Below are 12,334 nucleotides of genomic sequence, written 5' to 3'. Positions count from 1 at the left end.
GAGTAAAGAATGCATGGTTTCTAATTAACTGGTTTTGTGAATCATCACTGTATTTTACCTTTTGTTGACATGTGCATGTGTTTGAATGTCAGTCATGTCATGACTGAAGGTGGCCTGACTGCTGCCAATAATGGGCTTACTATTAACAATAAACAGCAAACATGTCCCTATCTCTTTGCTTATTATATGCAGTATGAAATGTCAGATCTCTGGCCAATCTCAATTTCAATTTGTTCACCAAAAATGCAGCTGCAACAGGCTGCATCACCAGTAAAAAACCTGCTGTTTATAGACAAAGTATATTTGGGCGAGTGATTGGTGATGTAATAAGGAATGTAGACCTTCCCATCAGTAAACTTGCCCCACATGCAGCCTCGGCTGGTGCAGGGGTCGGCGTTCCTTTCGGCCTCGCTGTCGATGGCGATGTCTCCTCCAGTCAGGATGGGTTCATCTTGGGAACGGACTGAAACACATCAAACAGCCAGTTTAAAACCTGTTGAACTGCTACTGATAATATTTAGAGGAAGAAGAAGAGCATTGGGACTGCAGCAGCTCACACTCACTCAGATTACTGTTGGCTCTTTCCAGAAGTTCAGAGACAGAAAACTCTACTGAGTTCTCCTCTGCAAGGTATTCTGCTCAGTGACATCAACAACACCATTTCACTTTGATACATTAGTTACAATACTGAACAATACAATATTAATACAATTAGAATAGATTACATACCTGCCTGCAGGTTCAGGATGGGATTAGAGAAGAAAAAAACAAACATGTATTAGAAATTAATAGAAACACATGACATGAAATAACAGCTAAAAGCTAATAAAACTCTTCAGCCAAAGAACCAAATACTGAGTCTTAAAGTGACACATTAAAACTGTCTGAGTTATAAAGCAAACAAGCTGAGATACATGTTTTAGCTTATACAGTATCATGTAAACACAGAAATATATCCACATGGTCAAATCACCAACTGCTGCTCCTGGACCCTCCTGTGGTCAGCCCCAGACCACCAGTTTAAGATCCTATTCATTAATTTTTTGCAAATTTATCTTCGTTTGGTTTTTGAAAAGGTTTATTTTTTTAATTACAGCTTTGGTTTCTTTAAAATGGTTTTGTTCAGTCATGGAGTAACAGGTCAAATCAGCAGGGTTTTAATTGCTGAAAGTATGGAAACCTGATAACTGTAATCTCAAAAATGCTAAATAATATTTGTTAAATATTGTTTAAAAATTAAATCATTAATTTCAATCATGTAAAGAATCATCAACACAGTTATCAGGACTTGATCAGCTCTTCAAGTTTCTGATCCTGCTGCTGGCAGCAGCTAGAAGCTGTGCAGATTTATTTCCTTCACATTAGTTTCATCATTGTTTTCGCCTCATTTATTTCCTCATGTGTTCCTCATGTCATCATGTATTGATGCAGCAGGAAAGTCAATCTGTGTCTGATCCATTGTTGTCCGTCTGTTTAAATACCTACGTGTATTACCATGATTTGGTCAAATAATTAAACAATTTAATCCATCATTTCTCTGCTTAGTTAATTCTGATAAATATTATGACTAAGCATTATGACATGTATTTTTTTAAATATATTAATATACACAATAATAATCTTTCACATTGTAATCCTTTTATTTGTTACCTTTTGCATGTTTGTGCACTGCTCCGCGTCCTGTGTGTGTAACAAGCAGAGTGCATGTTGTGCACCCGTCTGTGTAGGTGCATATTACTGTCCTGATAATGCGCCCTTAAAATACAGTGAAACACTGCGCCATTGACTTTAGACCAGGTTTTTGTTGGTCAATAGTGCAATCACTCTCTGCTGCCTCAAGATAGCAATGCACCGCCAATGCGCCTGACCACACCTTACTTTTAGACTAACACGCCTATGGGCGCACTGATGGGCGCAAGTGCAATTGCTATTTTAACAATGTGGGCACTGGAAGGGAAAATGACCACTGCGTCGGTCTTAAAATAACAAAGACACTTGCACTGCGCTTGGCGCCACTTTGGCCCAAAGAATCATGGAAATACGGTGGGAAATGCACACTTGTACAAAATCACTTTGTTGGCATGCAGAGTTATGTCTGATATTGGAGCTTGCCACAGCTTTGCAGCTGTGTAAATACTGTGGGAATTCATGCTTTTTCAAAGTGTGGTGGGGGAATAAGGCAGCAGGACATTTGCACAGCAAAGCTGTTGAATAAAATAAATTCTAATCTAATAATCAGGGTTAAGGTGAAAGTTGAACCAAAAAGGTAAGTTTAGGTGGGAAAAACAGGTAAGAAATTGATTTATACAGATGATATTCAAAATCACCTTACTTATTTCAGTTTTTCTTTAATATATTGAATGTCAATATATCAGTCTCAGGAATCTCCTGCATATCATGCAGTACATGGAGTCAGAAAGATAAAGAATCTATGCATTTATATACTGCTATAAGCTCAAGGATGCCAGGAGATGCCACAGTCATGATGTTATGTTATGAGAGAAATGGAATATAATATAGTACTAATTTGCAAACAGATTGCTTTTAATGGAAACTTTTATTATTGTTGTTCCTTTAAGAAAAAGCTATTTGCTGGCTATACTCTCTATTTAAGGTACAAACTGGACTTTGTGATGTGTATTAAATACTATGAATACAGGCCAAAATACCAAAAGCCTGCATTTATTTCCAAAGCAGTAATATTTATTAGCTGGAGGAAAGACAGTCTGTCTGATTCAGAGAATCTGTCCTCTTCATTTACTTGGCCTGATGATAAATCAGGTCATTGTATAATTTCCACTCACATCAACCAATAGAACATACCTGATATGACATCTAGTTTAGAGACTTGCCTGCAGATGAACCTGGAACAAATATGGATTACAGAAAACCATCATGCAACACTATCACCTCTTACATCAATAGATGTGTCAACACTGAGCCACATTTCCTGTTTAGAAATGTCCCTTTTGCATGCAATGTGATGAGAACTTGTATGTGCGTAAGAAGTTGTTGTGTATGTACAATAATGACATATACCCCAGTGGATCTTTGAAACCTGAACTGAGAATATGAACGGTTGTGTTTTATAATAATATTTATGTGAGCACTGTTTAAGTGACAAAGAGCTATACATTCAAAATGGGAGATCCTCTGGTCATTTGAAGTATTTATTCTTACTTTTTTGTACTTTGTAAATGCATACGGAGGTACCTGTAATAAAACATAAATCAAAATGTTAATTCATTATCTTTCTTTCACTGATTTTAACACAGTTCATGTTTGTTTTGCAAAATGTTGTTGAATTAACATATGAACCACTTGTTCTTTGTTTTGCAAAATGTTGTTGAATTAACATATGAACCACTTGTTCTTTGTTTGTTTAAATAAACATTGATTGTCACATTCCCCTGTAAAATATTCCTTTTGCCACAGTTATTTTTTTTTACCATACACCATAATCATAAAATGCATCAAGATTATTGTATGTTAGGATCACAACCCCCCTTACAAACCACCACCACCACCACCCACCCCAACACACACGCACACACACACACACACACACATCAATACTCTTTGACTCTCACCAAGCTGGGGGTTATCTAAACCCTGCATCACCACCACAAGTACCAAGGCCAAAGAGAGGGAAAGGAAAGGGAAAAGAGCTTGTGGCTACCCTAACTGGACCTTTGTCAAAACCGTAACAAGACCCAGAGAATATGAATCTATGCATTTATATACTTCCACAAGCTCAACGATGCCAGGCAATGCCAAATTCATGATGTTATGTTATGAGAGAAATGGAATATAATATAGTACTTAATTTGCAAACAGATTGCATTTAATGGAAACTTTCATTATTGTTGTTCCTTTAAGAAAAAGCTATTTGCTGGCTATACGCTCTATTTCAGATACAAACTGGACTTTGCAATGTGTATTAAATACTATGAATACAGTCCTAAATACCAAAAGCCTGCATTTATGAAGACCAAGTAAGAATTCTTTTCTTCTTCACTACGAATGCAAGTGGAGTCCATTAACAGTCCATTACATGATACGAATGTTGATACATATGTCCAATCTCAGATTCCTCTTAATCATTGTTCCTCTTCTTGCAAGGTTTTGCAAGATTCTGTGCAAACCAAACACACAGCGCAACCGTGCCCACAATTAGAGAAGTCGTATAACAACACATTGTCTTGCAACTGTGCACCTCTGATTTTAGCCACAGAGGGGTTGTGTAAATGTGAATGCAATAACATTAACATGAGGATGTATCTTACGCTCATGTTATGCGTACTGCTGTGCAGCTGCTTTGTGTAGCTCAGTTTGGTTGTGTTACATGCTACAGGCCCTCCTTCAAGAGCTTGTTCATTGATAGAGTCATAGTAACTAAAATAAAGTATTATAGAAATAACCTCCTAATAAAAATATTAAAAATATTTTTACATTTGACATTGTAATTCTTAGATGAAACTGTGTGTTTTGTTTAATTTAGTTTCAGTGCAACACCATATAAATCATTGAACGATGTCAAATGAGTAGCTTATGAATTATTCATCATCCAGATTGTTAGATCACTAAATTCATAAATGACTAAATAAAACTGAGGCTTTTATTGTAAATTTTCTCACCTTCACTATTCATAGACAACTGTTGTTTGGTTGTGCAGACTAGAACTGATTCTCAATGTTATGGATAATCATCTGAAACGATCATAAATGAAAACAATACGTTTAAAATTGGCGTCTTTTAATTATTAAAAGCTATGCAGTCCAAACACAAGTGTTTCTGTTATCTAACATCCTGTTCATTTGGGAGGCGTTATGAGCTATTAATGGGCTTTTTATATATATTCTCAAGATCAATATTGATTTTCCAAACAGTGAGATATGTCTTGTCAGAACCTCCTGTGGTTCTATCACTACCACTGCATTTCAAAAACATTTAAAAATATTTGATAATTTTAGTGCAGATAAAGTGATACCCACATACAGTATGTCCTGTGGTGAAGAGCATCCATGAGGAACATTGTTTTCGTTCTACCACATTTACTTAAGTTATTGGTTAATTTGCTGATGAAGATTTTACATACAGAACATATGATCAATATAGTAACAAAACAACAGCTACAACATTAAAATGCTGCTTACATGTTAATGCATCAATAATATAATACATGATACCACTGACAGGGGCTCTTTGACCTAATGACAACATTTGCTTTTAATACTTTTAAGTACGTTTTGCTCATAATACGTTCTTGCTTTTACTGATATAACTTTTGTATTGCATGACTTTTTCTTGTAATGGACTATTTTCTCAGTAAAGGGGCTAAGTATTTCCTGTACCACTACAGATCATTTACAGTTAAAAGCTGTATACTTTTTCTGCTTGGAAATGAGACAGCAGAATACAAAACAAGCCCACATCTTACACAAAACCACAGCCTGATTTCAACAATAATAACCACTTCCACTTGAGCTGAATTTGTCAGTAAGTCTCTGTTGAGCAGTGGTGGAATGTAACTATGTACATTTACTCAAGTACTGTACAATTCTGAGGCACTTGTACTTTACTCAAGTATAAGCCACTTTACACATATAACCCACTCCAAATATTGTACATTTTACTACACTACATTCATTTGACAGCTTTAGTCACTTGCTACTTAAAATTGTACATTAAAAAAACAAATGATAAACTTTATAAAATAAAATGCATTGTTAAAGATAAAATCAGTGTTTCCCAACCTTTTTGGCATGTTACCCCTTCTTAAAAAAGTGGTATGTATTTGTGGTGCCTAGCAGTGCCACTAAAGAGATATTTTCCCTCTAAACATCTCAGATTATTTTGTTTAATTCATTGTTGAGGCACTAACAAGTTAAATTCTCTAATATTTTAACAGGAAATGAAAAGATTAGAGAAAAGAAAACTTATCTTTGTTCCTATCCCAATTTTCTGCAAAACCCTAACCCTTTTAATACTTTAAGTAACTTAAGCTGACAATATGTATTAACCTTTACTTAAGTAGGATTTTAAATGCAGGACTTTTACTTGTAATGGAGTATTTTACACTGTTGTGTTGGATCTGAGTACTTCTTGCATTACTGTTATTGAGCAACATGCCATATTTGGATGAGAAGTAGTTGGCTCTCCACCAATATAAGGTTGAGATCTTCTGTCTCTCTGGGTGTCTTCTTGGTCTGTTGTTGCTGTCCTGTAACCAGCCATGATCCTCCAGACTGCTGTGCTCAGCGTCCTCCTCTGCTCTGCCCAGAGTTTCACCGTACAGGTAAGCATCAACAGACACCTTTATATTAATATGGTCAGAAAGAGAATGTTTCTAAAAGATAATTGGTGAATTGCAAAAGAAAAGAAAACAAAAAGGATTTTGTCTTTCATTTTATACTTTTAGTTTTTACATTGTATTCCATTGTGGTTCCACAAAGAAATGCATATGTTCATCCAATAGCAGCCTCTGAAATTGAAGTCTGCAGGAATTCAACTGACTATCTGAATTTACACAGAAGACAATATTTAATTCAGACAAGATCACAGAGGCATCATATCAATTCAGTTGCATTTGACAAACCTTTTTAATTCTGCATCCTATCACAGGCTTCATTCGAAAAGAGTGATGAATCCTCTGGTAAGACATGCCAACATTTCATAAAGTAAAATGTATTTGCTTGATGTAAATATATAGTGTTAATGTAAATATATAGCAATTAATTAAGTTAAATCAAATTACATGAACTAACTGTTTCTATTCCACAGGCAACACCATTGAGGATGATGATTTCAGTGTCTCCACACTGTTAGAGAAGGCAAATGCCAATCTGGGTATGTTCATCTCCACTGCAGCTGATTTGTGTTATGAAGTACAGATTTAGTAAAATATGATAAAACCTCATCTTTGGTGAAATTATCATTCCAGCAGCAAATGCAAAGAACAAGACAATCATTTTACATCTAAACTGAGATTACATAATGCAAGCATTACAGTATATTAGCCTTAAAATATTTGAAACCGTCAGTGGATAAGGAGAGTTTATGCTTGAGTAAAAAGATGAAAACTTTTCCTCAACCATAATCATGTCATTTTACAGGAAAGGACCTTGATGAACCTCTGGTGATGTTTGGAGACATAGCAGTGCCAACGGGTCTAGGGAACGCTGACCCCTGCACCGCACGAGGCTGCCTGTGGCCTAAAGCCAGTGATGGCAACGTCTACGTACCTTACCGCATTTCCAACCAGTACTGTAAGTCTCACTAACCATCTAGCTTTTGAAGGCATTACTTTGGTTTTGTGAAAGATGGAAGAGCAAAATATAACGCACCCTTGCTCAGTTCAGTACACTCAGGGGTTTTGCTGCTACGGCCTTAATTCTCTTGGCATGACCGTTAGCTTAAACTCTTAGCTTAATTGATTGATGTATATGTAAAACAGACATTATTGAGTGAGTTTGCAGACTATTGCTATTCTCTAGTGCTACTCATCCGCTATGTTTTAGCATGTGTCAGATCAATATTCAAATACAATGTGCCATAATCTCTAATGGCTAGAGGTGTTGCACAAATCTTGAACAACAAATCTTTAAACTGAAGCTACTGAACTCAATAATAACTACCAACAAACTGGACATACAACTGAACCAAAGACAGTCATCGGTGCTGAACAACATGTCGATATGTGGTGCATTTGAACGATGATCCGTTCATTTACTTTTGTATGTACTGAATTGCATTTACATAGTTAGTGACTACAAATCTTTGAACTGAACGAAATGATTCAGATCAGCAAAGTGATTTCTTATTTACATCTCTAGTAGTTGCCCCATTTTTACTACAGTGGCTACTGTTCAGCAAAAGTTACACAGTCCCCTTTTAAAACAGTGGCAGAACGAATCACTTTCTGCCCATCAAGATTAAGACAATAAAACCAACTACACAGATAATAAGTGTTTGTTTTTTTTTCTGTTAAGCCCGCAGAGAGAGAGACATCATCATTCGAGGTCTGCGGTCGTTTGCTCAGTCCACCTGCGTCCGCTTCACCCCCGTGAATAGACAGAGGGACTTTGTGGACATCCAGTCTCGCTCAGGGTATGGACCACACAATGCACTATACCACATTCACATGCCTGAATGCACTCAGAGACCCTGTTTACACCTATGGTCTTACACCAGAGTTTGTCAACAAACATGGTGTGTCTAAGGACACGATGTGGGATATTCTTGAGGGAATGCTAAGGCTCTTTTATGGTTTGATAGTTTTATCAACTGCTCTGTTTCAGGTGTTACTCATTTGTCGGGCGTCGTGGTAACAGCCAGATAGTGTCACTGAGTCGCCAGGGGTGTGTTTTCCACCAGATCGTCCAACATGAGCTGCTCCACGCCTTGGGCTTCAACCATGAACAGACTCGCTCTGACAGGGACCGGCATGTTCGAATCCTCCTCCAGAACGTCATTCGTGGTGGGTTACGTTACAATCAAAGTCTTGACCGACAATTTGAAAAAGATTTTCATTATGTAGAATATGACTATGACTTTAATAATGCTTTTCCAAAAAAAAAAAAAAAAAAACAGGGTACTGCAATTAATACAGCTGACCTTTACTACCTACAAATAAATGACTCAACCTCATGAATGAGCAACCATTTGTACAGAAATAGTGACATATGTAGTTCCTGCAGATATAGCTATTCATGCTTTTCACTTACTGCACTTTTCAGCCATTTTGACTGTCAAACTGTAATCAAACAGATATCAAATATGAATGACTTGTGTGATTCCCCTGCAGGACAGGAGCACAACTTCAGGAGGATTCGGACAAATAACCTTGGCACTCCCTATGACTACAGCTCTGTCATGCACTATGGAAGGTAGGTCTCATAGTTCACTCACTGAACAGTATAATGATGCAAATCATTAATATTAAGTCATGTAATTATAACATGACAAGCCATTTTTAAAGGACAGGTTGACATTTTTTCAAATCTGTATTAAAACAATAGTCACATACCCATATGTATATTGCAAGAGTTACTGGACATTTTCCTTCATTCTTACTCTCCTTACTAGCCATGAAGAGATCCCCTCCTACTGCAATTCCAATGAAAAAGCTGAGGGAAAATACACACATATATATATACACTTACAATAATTTACTTCAAAATTTTGTATTAAAATGACTACAAATTTGGAAGCTTGCTACTCCATTGATTTGTCCATCAGACTGTTGAAGCCTCTTGTTAGCTTCAGATGAACTTTAAAATGCATTTACGCAGGGAGCAAGGCCTGAGGATTTTGTACCTCATCACTTGCATTATATATTAGTATATCACCTTAGAGGGGGATCTCTTCATGGCCAGTATGGACAAGAGGAATGATTGCAGCATGCAAATATTTCTATTTCTATGTACATATGGGCATGTGAATATTGTTTTAAGACAGGCTTGAAAAAAAAAGTGAACTCGACCTTTAAGTGCCTGCTAAAACTTTTGCTACTGCTCCAATGCCATTTTAAAAAACTTAAAATTAAAAAAAAAAAAAAAAAATTAAATTAAAGATATTATCAACTTAATTCATTTTTTGGCCAATGGAGGCAGCACAACAAGCTGTAAAAACAAATGACATAAGATCACCTTGTGAAGTTGTTGTGGTGAACATGATGAACACACATCCAGCAGACATCAGCATTTGAATGTCCAATACTCTGTACTTAACTGTGGTTTGGACTCTCCAACTTATGAGAGAAATATTGCATCCTGCTCTTCAACAGCTAAATATGTTCAATGTTCACCAGCTAGACTAGCTGATGAAGAGCTTACATTAATCAAGTAGACACAGCACTTAACCAAATGAATGCTAATAGTGCTCTATGTCTGCTAGATGTGTGTATAGACATGTTTGTCAGACCAACTTTATATTATTATGTTTTCAGCTTGTTGTTGAGTTTTCTGCCCCCAAGTGGTGAAAAGATTCTGAATGCACCTCCCATACTGTACATCAGTAGTCACTCAGCTCTACAGGAATGAACTGGTGGTTCCTATTGAACAAGATTTGAGCAGTTATGAAAACAGAAAATTGTTATAGGTTTGCATTTTAAACTCATCTTCACTACTGTCTGTTTGCACCACAGGTATGCCTTCTCTAGGAACAGGGAGCCAACCATTGTTCCCATCCCCAACAGCAATGTAGCCATTGGCAGGGCTGTCCAGATGAGTCGTGTTGACATCCTACGGGTGAACCGTCTTTATCGCTGCAGTAGGTAACTTTTGCCCAATTTTTAGCCTGTTACTACTTAGTTTTCTATCTGTGTTCCCTCTGTATATTCCCTCTGAACTACAGACCTTCTCACCTTTCTACTCATCCTCACCTTCCTACCTACTAACCCACTAGCCTACCCACCTACCAACTGTACTCTCATCATACTACTGTATCTATCTCCCTACTGCCAAAATGGACAGACTAGTGAATAGACATATGCATGTTCACTTTGCAGCAGTACTTTTAAGAAATGAAGCAACTTTTTCAGATTTTGCTGTCTTTTTAAAATCAATTTCAGATTCAACCAGGCCTAACGTGGAACCTTTGGAAAGAAATGAATTCCTCTAGAAAAGAAAGTAAGTATCTGTGCACACCATCATCAATGAGATATAAAGTAAACATATTATTTTGTGGTCAGATGGAGGTTTTCATCTTTACTATTTACTGTACTTTGTTTTATTATGAAATCATAGAACTGTAGCCAAAGGACTTTAATGTTTTACTGGTTTTACTGTATGTATACGCCAGAGTGTGCGCACATATGCATGTTATCGTTATTTTGAACATCTTCAATTGTTTTTTCAACAGGAGGCAAATCATGCAGCTTCTCACCTATAAGCACCACCAGTAATGCATCTTCTGCTTCATGAATGTGCTTAATAAAATTCAGATTTGATTTAATTTAGCAAAATATGATATTGATTTCATTAGCTTCAAAAGTATTGGCAACGCAGTTGTCCAGAGACAACAACACAAGTTTTACATATACTGTATGTGTATAACTGCTTGTGCACTTGATGGAATATTAATAATGAATAAAAATGCATTTTCAGATATCGCATATCATGTCAGCCTGTTTCTGTTTGATCCAAATGAGATACTTACCTGTAAAGATTCGACAAAAAAAATGTACATTGTTAATTAACAGGTGAAGATAGGACTATAACATTAAATCTAATATGTACATGATACAATGCAAAGTTATTTAATGTAATGTAGAAGCAGCACTGCTAGCAGCTGTGTTTTAGTACTGAGGCGGCAACAGATATTGAATTCATTCCTTCATATTAATTGTTGGCGTATAACATCTGTTACATCAGTAATGCTGGCCAGACACTACAGATTTAACCTGATTTGAACCCCAAATTGGTCGCCCCCAACTAATTAAAGAATAAGGATGAATCTTCCCCAGATCTGCTGCTAGTTTGAGGGGGGTCAAGATACCTTATTTAATTAGATTTCCTCGGGTCAGAAATTTTGGTCTTGCAGTTTGAACAGTTCCTCTATCTGATTTCCCACATGACTGCTGTCAAAAGACCTTCGATAGACTGTAATCAACATGATTTTAATATTACTGAAGCAGAAATAAAACAGACCATCATGTTATCCACATCTTCCAGTCAGCTGCTACTCCATATTTTCCTTCTTGCTTTCAGTTCAAAGTAAAATTGCGCAAAGTCACACTGGTTTTCTCTTTTTTTGTCAACATTGAGGACGCAGCCATCTTGTTAGAATAAAACTTGGTTGGAATTGTCAATGAACAAAACCGGCTGGGTGTTTAGTTTTCAGCACCCATGTTGTGACTGAATCTTTACATTTTGATCATAGAAGTCACATGACATTAGGCTGTGAAGAGAATGCAGTTTAAAAAGAGTAGTGTTAACACAACATTCAAAATGAATGAAAATGATGTGCAGCCGAACGTTATTGCAGTGAAACATAAACAGTGATAAAAGCTGAATTCAGATTTGTTATATAACCTATGCAGGTTATCAGCAGTGTTCACATTTTTAGTGATTTGTTGGCCTTGGACAGGCTGCAGTGAAGCTGTTGGATAAACACACACAGGTGTTAACACTGTAGCATATACTGTACTTGATAACCCTTTTTTTCTGGTCAGACTCAGTACGCTGAATATGTCTACTAACACACATGTGGGACATATGGAATTAAAAAAGACATGAAAAAAACAATAAATTGGTAAAAACATGTGAATCTGATATCATAGCAGTGTTAATTAACTCCTGTTGGCTAGAGCAACCAAAGCAACCTCCTCATA

General features: G+C 36.6%; 1 protein-coding gene across 2 annotated transcripts; it reads left to right on the top strand.

Moving 5' to 3' along the window:
- The first annotated feature begins 6,189 nt into the window (after positions 1-6,189).
- LOC121895748 (low choriolytic enzyme-like) lies at positions 6,190-11,109 on the top strand. Of its 2 annotated transcripts, none has more exons than XM_042409174.1 (10): positions 6,190-6,298; positions 6,625-6,655; positions 6,784-6,849; positions 7,116-7,268; positions 7,992-8,109; positions 8,301-8,479; positions 8,807-8,888; positions 10,148-10,272; positions 10,574-10,631; positions 10,864-11,109. In XM_042409174.1, the coding sequence occupies exons 1-9, from the start codon at positions 6,236-6,238 to the stop codon at positions 10,621-10,623; spliced, it is 867 nt and encodes a 288-aa protein (XP_042265108.1). In that variant the 5' UTR covers positions 6,190-6,235; the 3' UTR covers positions 10,624-10,631; positions 10,864-11,109. The 2 variants fall into 2 exon arrangements, with proteins under 2 accessions (XP_042265108.1, XP_042265114.1); XM_042409180.1 differs by having other exon boundaries at positions 10,148-10,276.
- The last annotated feature ends 1,225 nt before the right edge of the window (positions 11,110-12,334 follow it).

Source organism: Thunnus maccoyii, chromosome 1, assembly GCF_910596095.1.
Source record: "Thunnus maccoyii chromosome 1, fThuMac1.1, whole genome shotgun sequence".
NCBI lineage: Eukaryota > Metazoa > Chordata > Actinopteri > Scombriformes > Scombridae > Thunnus > Thunnus maccoyii.
Note: the sequence above shows the minus strand (reverse complement) of the source record. Positions and strands in the feature narration are given on the sequence as shown.